Genomic DNA, 11809 nt, shown 5'->3' with positions numbered 1-11809 from the left:
CTGTTCCCACCAAAGAACCAATGCTTTTGAAATGTGGTGCTGAAGAAGACTCTTGAGAGTCCTTTGGACAGCAAGGAGATCAAACTAGTCAACCTAAAGGAAATCAACCCTGAATACTCATTGGAAGGACTAAAGTTGAAGCTGAAGCTCCAATACTTTGGCCACCTGATGCAAAGAGCTGACTCACTGGAAAAGACCCTGATGCTGGGAAAGATCGAAGGCAGGAGGAGAAGGGGGTGACAGAGGATGAGACTGTTAGATAAGCATCACTGACTCAATAGACATGAGTCTGAGCAAACTCCGGTCGATGGTGAAGGACAGAGGAGCCTGGTGTGCTGCAGTCCATGGGGTCACAAAGACATGATTTAGCAACTAAACAACAACAACTGTTCCCACAGTACTGGAGTCCTATGTCCAAGACTTCTACTGGGAGCACATGCCAGCTGACTGCAGAGCTCTTCAGAAGGTGATCATAACTCCAAGGGAAGGAAAATGGGGAAACGATAGCATGCTAGTAAGTGGGAGGCAGAGAAACAGGCATCCCAACATTCACTGCCAATCCTGCTTTGTAAACGTTGTTACGGATGAGGCTGCATAGTAAACAGATGCAAACTGATGGAACTAAACTAGGACATCCTTCGCACATGGACTTCACACCAGACCTCTGAACCATGAGCATGCAGGGGGTTACCCCCATTTATAAGCAAGCATGCAATTTTTCTCTGTTGACACTGCATCGTCTAATACAAACTGCAATTCCTCAAGAGTCAGGAACATTGACAGGAATTCCTAGAGCCATGACAATGGAGTGATTAGTAATGGTTGTGGTGCAAGATACCACCAGGCCCCTGGACCTCTCTTTAGCTTTCACTATCTGCACAGGGCTTGGCCCAAGGCCTGTGGCCAAGCTCTGACCATCATCATCCAGTCTTTCACTGAATGGGCCCAAACAGACTGTCTTTGCAAGCAATAATTTATTCTTGCCACAGAGGATTTATCAAGATTAAAGACACATGTGGGAGGCTGTGAGATTTCTAATTTTTGTCATTGGGTATTCAGTTCTTTCTTGAAATACAAGTTTAAGACACGCAGGTTATTTGGGGCTACAGCCATCCAACAAGGTTAAAAAAAAATTCCTTTAGAAGAAAAGTAAAAAGTCCAACATAGATGGACATGAAAGCGAGAGTCTCAAAGGATGATTCTTTGGTGTGCTTTCTCAGAAGACTTAACATTTTCTTTCCAGAAGCCATCTGATGGGCACTATATCCTATGACCTGTGTTTACTTACTGAGCTATTTTTCTTGATGAGACAAAATACGTTGCTAAGGATCCGTGCACACATGATCAGGTCCTTCTGCTCTTGCAAGTGCATGTGGAGGTGATGTAACACGACAGGTAAGAGAATGTACCGGGAATCTGGAGGGAGGAGAAGTATTAGTGTCACATTTAACAGGCCCACGCAAACCTCGTGCAAATCCTTATCTACTCTTTAATTTTAATTGCTAAATTATTAACACATATAGTTAGAAAAGTACTCATTCTACAAAGTTAATACTGAAAAACAGTAGTCGCTTCTCCAACCCATGACTACTGGCCTTTCACTCTTTTATTGAAACAGGTTTTTTTTGTTTGTTTGTTTGTTTTTACTACCAAATACCTAAATAGCATGCTTTTCTTGCTATCTCCAGACTTTTCATTGAGATGGATCATCGACTCACTTCTGTTATGGTAGATGAGAATTTAGTTTTTTGTTTTGTTTTTTAGTTTTTAGTGTTTTGTTTTGTTTCTCTTTTTCTTCTCTTCAGCCTCTTAAGAGAGTTATATCACAATTTCTGGCTAAATTAACACTTTTCATTTCCTGCTATTCTGATTTCCAACCCTTTCTCCATGATCAGATTTTTGTTTTATTTTTGTTTTTCTTTCTGAAAGTTTTCAGGAATTCCTTGAAATTCAAAACTTTATGATCATATACTTTGTCGTGGCTCTTAAAATCTATAAACTCATGCCCTTTAGTTCTGGGAACTTGCCTTGAATTATTTCTAGTATTATTTCCTTCCTGCTACTGCTAGTTCTTCTCTCTGTCTGGAACTTTGACTACATTCATGTCATGAATATCTTAAACTATCTTCTACTTTTCTTGAATATTTTTTCATATTTTTGATCTCTAATTTGTCATAAGTATTTGAAATAGTAAGGTGATAAGTAATCTAAAAATTGACTTATATGCAGTATATATCCCAATATTTTGAAAACATAACAGTGAATATGCCTATTGTCCTGAAGGTTTATTTTTCAATGTGATGTCATGAACACAAAATTATTGCCTATCTTGGGCCCATAATGGGAATTTTATTTATAGGATGTGCCCACTTGCAAATACCCTAGCCTACCTTGCTTGGTTTTCTAAAAGATGTCATCTGTGAAACAATTCAAATGAATTAATTTTGGTTTATAAAAATCCATATGTCTTATAGACAGCTTGTATAAGCTATAATCCCACCTCACTCATTCAAGGGAAAATGGATAAGCTAAATAACTCTATACCTATTAAAGAAACTCAACTTGCTATTAGGAGCATACAAGGAAAATTCCAGACCCAGATGGCTTCTATGAGTTCTATGAGGCAATACGTAGAAGAAAGCATATCAAGTCTACGTAAATCCTCCCAGAAAATAGAACAGGAAATACAATTAACTCATTTTATGAGGCCAGTATTATCTATGCCAAAATCAGTCAAAGACATTTTAAGACAAAACTACAGATTTGCTATCTCTCATCAACATAGATGCAAAAATTCTTATAAAATTTTAGCATAACACACATACAGTAATTAAATAGGTTTATCCTGGGAATGAATGATCGTTTTAACATTTGAAAGTCAATCAATCAATGTGATTCACTATATTAGCAGATGTATGAAACATGTGAAAAATTCAGCATCCATTAATGATAAAAGGTGATAATTAAAGAATAATAGATAGTTTTCTCAAATTGATAAAGGGCCTTGATGAAATACCTACTGTTAGCTAACATAATAGTAAAAGATTGAATGCTTTGTCTTTAAGATCAAAAATAAAGCAAGGAAGGCCAATTTCACCAATTCAACACTGCACTGGATTCCTAGCCAGTATAATAAGGTATATCCATAGGGAAAAAATGTATGATCCTGTATCCTAATAAAAATTTTAAGTATTCACAATTCGGAAAGCGCCTTTATTGGTGTTTGCCTGACTTCTCTTGTTGTCTTCTTGATTTCTTTCAGTAGTGAGGTTGGCAGTTATATTTCTTTTAATGCCTGCCACCGGGCTACCAACACAGTGAGGTGTGGCCTGAGGTTTACCATCAAAACAAACCACATAAGTCACAGTCATGCTTCACTTTCAGAAAATGAACACAAAGTGTTAAAATTCAGTAGAACTCATTGCAGGCTTCCTTGCAACAGGAAGCCTTACCAGGGAACTTCATTGAAACTGAAAGTGAAAGTCACTCTGTTCTGTCAGACTCTTTGCGATCCCATGGACTGTACTCCAAGCCGAAATACTGGAGTGGGTAGCCCTTCCCTTCTCCAGCTGATCTTCCCAATCCAGGAATGGAACCGGGGTCTCCTGCATTGCAGGTGGATTCTTTACCAGCTGAGTCACCATGGAAGCCCAAGAATACTGGAGTGGGTAGCCTATTCCTTCTCCTGGGGATCTTCTCAACCCAGGAATCAAACCAAGGTCTCCTGCATTGCAGGTGGATTCTTTACCAGCTGAGCTACCAGGGAAGCCCGATACTTATTTATAAAACAATTACTTGACAAAAAGAACCAAGAAAAGGAAACTGAAAGCTTAAATGACAGGAGTCACTGCCTAGTGATGCTTAATTAGAAAGGAAGATAAAGCTTGTCTGATATGTTCCTGCAGCCAGTGGGATTTGATTTCTAAAAATTCAATTTGCAACCAACTGTTAAGGAAATCTCTACTGCCAAAATGTAAGGCAGACAAATAATTGGTGTGTGGTGCGTGTAAAAAGAAATATATGAGTTGCCTGAAGATTTGCTGCTTCTCCATTACTAGGGCAATATTAGCCAATGCACATGATAGAATCGAGGGGTAAATGCCAAACGAGCTGACTGGTTAAAATGCTAATTCTTACCTTTAAAACAAAACACCTGGAGTCATCAAGAAGGCTCAAAAGAAAACAGAGAAAGGCTCAAAGAAAAAACAAAACCCAGACTTGAACATACAGTAAGTTTCTAAACAGTAGAATCTGTTATGCAGGTTCTGTCCTTGAAAGGGTCAAATACTCAGATTCAGATTCTCAGATAAAGCTCACTGTATGGTGTGTATGGTGTGTCTTACTTTTTATTTTGTCTGTACACACTTGAAGAAATAAAGCCAGCTCCCATTAGCAATTCCAATAGGTGTGGGGCTAGGAAGAGGAAACAGCAGCTAAGAAATGCTGATAAACTTCCTTCTCGATGTTAATTTCAAGGAAAGTTCTCATCTTTGTTCCTCTAGCAACAAAGTTTTAATCATCTTTGTAGTCTTCTGTCCCCGAGTGAGTGAGGGCTGTGAGTCCTGTAGGGGCATGCAGGGTTACCAGCCACTTTCCACCAACTGTCCCAGTATAGGCTGGACGCCAGCACGACTCCCAAGCAGCTGCTCCATGGCAGCCTCAGGATGCGGAGATGGTACCCCAGGTGGGCGAGGGGTCCGGCTGTGGCACAGCTCTGAATGGAGCAGAGCCGCTGGACAAAAAGCCCTGCAATCAGAGCTGGTTTAGGCCTTTGTGATCCAAGATACCAGGAAATGAACTGTTAATGTCACAGACAGCAACAGAACCTGCAAACAAGCCCTTCAGACACTGTGGACAGAAAACGCTCAAAATGGACAGGACTGATGATGATTTAGGGGCTTCCTGCCATGCACACACAGTCAGTACCACACAGGTAGACAACAGCCCAGGGCTAGGGATCTCTGTGTGGCCCAGGTTTCTTATAGAGTGGTTTCAATCTCCCACCCTTAAAGCAAAATACTAAGGAATGCAGAGGAACCAGAGATCAAACACCAGCATACGCTAGATCATGGAGAAAGCAAGGGAGTTCCAGAAAAACATCTACTTCTGCTTCATGACTATGCTAAAGCCTTTGAGTGTGTGGATCACAACCAACTGTGGAAAATTCTTAAAGAGACGGGAGTACCAGACCACCTTATCTGTCTCCTGAGAAATGGGTATACAAGTCAAGAAGCAAGTTAGAACCTGGCATAGAACAATTGACTGGTTCAAAATTCTGAAAGGAATATGACAAGGCTGCATATTGTCACCCTGCTTATTTAACTCATATGGATGTGTGAGCACCGAAGAATTGATACTTTTGAACTGTGGTGTTGGAGAAGACTCTTGAGAGTCCCTTGGACAGCAAGGAGATTAAACCAGTGAATCCTAAAGGAAATCAGTCCTGAATATTCATTGGAAGGACTGATGCTGAAGCTGAAACTGTAATAATTTGGCCACCTGATGCAAAGAACTGCCTCATTTGAAAAGATCCTGATGCTGGGAAAGATTGAAGGAAGGATGAGAAGGGGATGACAGAGGATGAGACAGTTGGATTGCATCACTGACTCAATGGATATGAGTTTGAATAAGCTCCAGGAGTTGGTAATGGACAGGGAGGCCTGGTGTGCTGCAGTCCATGGGGTCACAAAGAGTCGAACACGACTGAACGACTGAACAACAATTCCTGCTCCATCCTGATCCTGGTCATGACCTAGTACATAGCATTCATGAAGCATCTATCAAGTGTCTATTATGCAGCAGGCACTGTTATGGAAGCTAGAGATAAAACTGTCTTCAGGATAAATACAACCCATGTTATTTTAGGCTCTTATTCTGGGATGAGAGGGGAGAGACAGACTGGAAACAACTAAATCACCAGTTCTTCAGTTATTACAGATGTGTTAGGTTATCCAAGAAGTAAAAAGCCAAAGAATGAGACTGATGATGGGATGGGTGAGGCAGATAAGAGATTTCTTGAGAAAATGAGAGTTCAACTGAATTCTGAAGGGTAAAGATGGGTCAACTTGATTCAGAAAGGAACAGGAGAAAGTCGGTTCCAAGCAGAGTGAAGTAACACTGAGAGGGGACCAGGCAGGTGGGCAGGGCATTATCATTGTACTTTGAGGGGAAAAAGAGCATTCTTCGTTCCTGCAACTCCGTGCATCTTTACAAGGCCTGTCTGCTACAGTGTCAGCTGTGGTTAATAGAAAAGTTGTGAGCAAGTGGCATTTTCTAATGTAAAAGAAATTTAATTACAGTGCAAGAAAAGTCAATACTCAACTAGGCTTTACCTAAAGTTCAAAGAAAAGCTACAGGCACTCATCAACTGTAGTGAGATTTTATTCTTCAAGTCGTCAAATTAATAGATACACCATCACACATCCTTTTTTAATATTGTGGCCTAAAGTGGGTGGTGGGATGGACAGGTAGAGGCATTCGTTCCCAGAATAAACTTTAAAAACAGTCTTATGGGGACTCTCCTGTGGTGGTCCAGTGGCTAAGACTCCATGGTCTCAGTGCAGGAGGCCCAAGTTTGATCCCTGCTCAGGGAACTAGATCTTGCATGCCACAACTGAGACTCAGTGCAGCCAAATATTAAAAATAACAACAACAAAGATGTCCTTAAAAAACTGTCTTATAGTCCACCTTCCTCCCTTTCTCCTTTACTTTTTCATTGCGGCCATCAAGTCCACAAAAGAGCTAATAGGGAACTGGGGAGTTTCTGGCAAAAGGGAAAAAAAAATGACTTCTGGGTACTTTCTTACGAAATCCCTGAGATGCCTGGCTTTTCAGTCTGTGGGAATAGGAGGTAGCACCAGCACGTTTCTCATCACTACACACTCCGTGCATTTATGCTCACCTCTATTATCTACACTGTGGTTTGCCTGAGAAACTGCTCAATTACCCCAAAGTAAAAACATGTATGACCTTATCTTAGCAAGCAAATAGCTCGGGAATGACCACAGACCTCTGCTGAACAAGTCAAGCACCAAGCGATGGGGCCCAGTGAAAACGGAGGCAAAACCACAGTCCCCCAGAGCCTGCCCTGTGGTCTGAGAAGACTCAACACCCACCTTCTCACTCCCACAACTTCAACTGCCACTCAGTCCCCATTCTCCATGCTTCTGCCTCCCCCTGCCTCAACCTTCATCCTTCAAATCTGCTCTTTACTCATGGCAAGCTGTCTTCTCCAACATCACTGAGACCTTTTCCTGGCTTTCAAAAAACAGGAAGAATAGAATTGTGGGGAGAAAAGGAAAAGTGAGCAGCTCAACTTTTATACCTTAAATAAGCCTGCCTGGACCCCGGATGATTCAGACGTGGACCAACAAGCTGCTTAAATTTCAAATCTGAGCGAAGTCTTTCAGGTCTGGTCAGCTGCCCTAAACTCTCACTTTGCGGGACTCTGCCTGGCTGTAGAATGCCTCCAGCCCTGAGGCCGCCCCTGCCCCTTAACTCAAGATGGCCTGAACCTTCCTACCACGTTTTTGTTGTTCCCTTCTGTGGTGTTGACCTTGTGTGCCCCTCTTTGCCTTCTGTGAGTGTTAATTTCTAAGGTAAGCTCAACTGGAAGTATTCTGCAGCCATATTGCTTCCTTTGCATATCTCCTCCACTTTTTTTCTCTTTGAGGTTTGCACTGGTTAATTTTATATGTCAATTTGTGCCATGGGAGGTATTGGTTAAGTGGTATTTGGATAAATGCTATCTTTGGTGTTACAGTGTATTTCTGGATGAGAATTATGTGTGATTTGGTAGGCTAAGTAAAGCAGACTGTCCTCCCCAACATGGGTGGGCCTCACCTAATCCGTTGAAGCTCTGAATACAAGAAAAGGTGGAGTAAAGAAGAGTTTACTCTCTCTGCCTGTCATTCAGCTGAGATATCCACCTTCTCCTGCCTTCAGATTTAGACTGCAGTTTATACAAACACCTCTCCTGGTTTTTAGGCCTTGGAACTCAGACTGGAACTATGTCACCAACTTTGAATCTCCATCTTGCTAACTGCAGATTTTGGGACTTCTCAGCCTCCACAAACACATAAGACAATTCCTTACAATAAAGCTACACACACACACACACACACACACACACACACACACACATACACTATTGGGTCTACTTCTCTGGAGAAGCCTAATATAGGATTCTAGTACAAAGAAAACTTTGAGAACTTTCTATCTCTCCTAAGGAGCTTGTAACATCTACAGTCTTGTTCTCCAAAATATTTTGAAATCTATTTTCTTAAAGCATGGGCTGACTGTACTCTGTATGCCTTTCTGGCTAAAATGAATGCCCCAGAAAATGAAATCACTTTCTCAGATCCTTCTCACTTCTCTATCACTAACCAGTTCATCTTTGTTGATCAGAATTCAGCTCAGAGTAGCAATTATCTCTGCCATACTCAGTGTTCTGAGAAATGGAACTGTCATTAAGGCCATCAAGAATTAAATACTTTGTCTTCAGCTGAATACATAGCCAGTTGATACCCTGTAATGTACTTATCCCTATTTTATTTTTCCCTGTTCAGATTTATAATTTTAATCAGCAAAGTATCATTTGTAACTTCCATCTGGCCAAGATGTGTGTACTCATATAACTGTAGGACTTCATGTTCCATTTATTTTACTTCCAACAAGTAAATAAAATTCAGACTCCTGAGTGTTTTTGCCTTTCATATATGGAGCTACCATCACACTGCTTTTAAACTGTTCATTTTACCCCTATGTAGTAGGCAGAATAAATTGTTCCCCTCAAAGACATCTACATCTTAATTCTCAGAACCTGTGAATATGTTATGTGAATAGATTATGTTAAAGAGATTTTTCAGAAATGATTAAAATAAGGATGCTGAGCTGGGGAGATTATCCTGAATTATCTAGGTGGGACCCATGTAAACATAGAGGTCCTTACAAGTGAAAGCAGCTAGACAGAGTCAGAGATGTGAAGATGCTAGACTGCTGGCCTTAAAGATGAAGGAGGCAGGAATGTAGGTAGCCTCTAGAAGCTGTCAGAGGCAAGAAAACAAATTATTCCCCAGACACTACACAAAGGCATGTTGCTCCATCCACACCCTGATTTTAGGCCAGTGAGAAGCCTTTTGGACTTCTGCCCTTCTGCCCTAAGAAATGTAACATAAGAAATTTGAGTTACATTAATCTACTAAGTTTGTGGTAGTCACTGTGGTACCAGCAGGAAACTAACAGGTCAAAGTTTATCTAAAACATGAATCTGATTTCACCATAGTTTGGTGATGCTATTCATGGTTTTTCCTTATTGTTGTTGTTATGATTCCTGGGTAATTTTTTTTTTTTACCACTAGTGCCACCTGGGAAGCTCAGCAAGTCACTAAACAGCAAGCTAATCCCATCTTCCTGGGGGCACTGATGGAAGTCAAGCCTCTTACTAGCATCTGTGCGTGTGCCTCAGTGTGATCCATTGATCAGGAGTCACTTTGTTTCTCAGAAGTTTATACTGCTAAGTCATTTCAGTGTGTCCGACTCTGTGCGACCCCATAGACGGCAGCCCACCAGGCTCCCCATCCCTGGGATTCTCCAGGCAAGAACACTGGAGTGGGCTGCCATTTCCTTCTCCAATGCATGCAAGTGAAAAGTGAAAGGGAAGTTGCTCAGTTGTGTCCGACCCTCAGCGACCCCATGGACTGCAGCCCACCAGGCTCCTCCATCCATGGGATTTTCCAGGCAAGAGTACTGGAGTGGGGTGCCATTGCCTTCTCTGATGTTTCCCCATAATTACCCTCCACGAGGAGTGTCCCACAGAATAAGTGAAGCAGGCTTCCCCTCCCTCTCTTCCACATCACTAATCCCCAGCACTGGCTCCGAGTCTCTCCTCTAGGTCACGAGCACAGGCCTTTCAGGGTCCACGTTCCCTGGGTCTCTTCAGTCCTTCTATTCTGGCCCCAGTAAATAATCTCATCACCTCCGACAGAGACCCAGTATGATTTCTCTACCATCTCCTGAGCATCAGTAATCAACAGGGAACTGAGTCCACAGACAGAACACATCTTCCAGGGGCAATAACGAACAAAAATAATTTCCTTACATTTAGAAATGGTTTTCATTATCTATGTTGCTCTTTTTGTGTCAGACTTTAACCTAACAAAGAATTATCTAGCCAGTAAGAGAGAAATATGGTAAAAATCACCAATTCCTCTGTTAGGAGAATAAACTCTTCTTAGTTTGGTAATTGATATTGACAGAATTGATATTCTAGTCAAATTTGGATGTCTAGTTGGGACCGTCATCCTTTCTACTTCATATCGCCTATTCTTCACCCTCAAGGAAGCCCTAATCATTGCAGCAGAACCCTAGGGATCTGAGGGGTACAGTCTGAAAACCACTACAAGAAGCATCTTTCTTTCCAGGATGAGATGTGTTTTCATGGGGAGAAATCAGAAGGCTGAAGCCTCTTTCACATTGAAACATTGTTATCTCAGAAAAAAATCAAAAACATACTAACAGTCTATCAACAGGAGAAAAGATAAATTAACCACAATATACAAAGATTCATTGGACTACTATATAACAGTAAAAAAGAACAAGAGCTATATCTAATAGCATGGAAGAATTAAAAAGTGCAATATTAATCAAAAAGAAGCACTCTACAGAATGACATTAAATATAATATTATATAAAGACTAAAAGATTAAAAAATTTTGAAAAGGTAAAGAATGATATGTTTTTATAGCTACAGAATAAAGACACAGAAAATAGAACCGAATCTGATAGTGGAAACATATATGAAGGAAATGAGTATATACAAGAGGGCCTATTTCTATTTAAGACAAATCTCTTAAAAGATCTAAGGTAAATATCTCCCATTGTTGAGATTTATTATGGTATAGTCTGTTTCTATGTTTAAAGCATTTCACAATAAAATAATGTAAAAAAGGTTTCTTAACTATATTTAGTCCTATTTCAAAAATACAACACACACATATATGTATTCATGTGAAAAGAGATTTCTCAAAATATAATTTTTTAAAGTTTTTGATTCAGTGATAATGATAGAAACTTTTAAAAATAAAATTTAAAATGAGACTAGCATTTTATTATTAAAAAAAAAAAAAAACTAGAGGAAAACAAAATGTGCTTCCCTCATAGCTCAGTCAGTAAAGAATCTGCCTGCAATGCAGGAGACCTGGGTTTGATTCCTGGGTTGGGAAGATCCCCTGGAGAAAGAAATGGCAACCCACTCCAGTATTCTTGCCTGGAAAATTCCGTGGACAGAGGAGCCTGGTGGGCTACCATCCATGGGGTTGCAAGAGTCAGACACGACTTAGCGACTAAACCAAAAAAAGATTATGACAAAATCAACTTAGCAAGTAGTCACTTGCTATTAGGATAAAATATATAAAAAATGACAACACACTGAAACTTGCGCCCACTTTCAGAACAAATTGATGGAAAACTTTTAAGGACAAATGAGATAAACAAACAAGGATTATAGCAGGTTCCTGTAAGCATCTCTGAAAAGAAAAATTTTCAATTTTGTTGAACGTTAAAAGAAAAAAAAATCTACAGCAAGGAAAAAAGCATGCCCTACCCTAAAACTTGTTGTGATCTGAATTAACAATTTAATTATTAGGATTTTCATTCTTTCCAGAAATAAAGTTTTAAGAGCCATACTTTTGTGTCTGACTATTTGATAAACTTACTCTCCCATCCAAATACACAATGCTTCTGAGAAAGAAGTCTTTAGTTTCCTTTTTAAATTGCTTCTGCTGACCTATGACTAGAAAATGTAAGTCAT

The 11809-nt window shown here is 40.2% G+C and overlaps 1 protein-coding gene across 4 annotated transcripts in view; it reads right to left on the bottom strand.

Moving 5' to 3' along the window:
* The window catches only part of DOCK4 (dedicator of cytokinesis 4), a 481885-nt gene that overhangs the window by 134200 nt on the left and 335876 nt on the right, over positions 1–11809 (bottom strand). For all 4 annotated transcript variants that reach the window (XM_061414091.1, XM_061414095.1, XM_061414093.1 and 1 more), the window contains exon 24: positions 1289–1416. In XM_061414091.1, coding sequence (XP_061270075.1) covers positions 1289–1416 — 128 coding nt within the window. The remainder of the gene's footprint in view (positions 1–1288; positions 1417–11809) is intronic.

Source organism: Bos javanicus, chromosome 4, assembly GCF_032452875.1.
Source record: "Bos javanicus breed banteng chromosome 4, ARS-OSU_banteng_1.0, whole genome shotgun sequence".
In the NCBI taxonomy this organism is placed as follows: Eukaryota; Metazoa; Chordata; class Mammalia; order Artiodactyla; family Bovidae; genus Bos; species Bos javanicus.
This window is presented reverse-complemented; position numbering and strand designations above follow the sequence as displayed.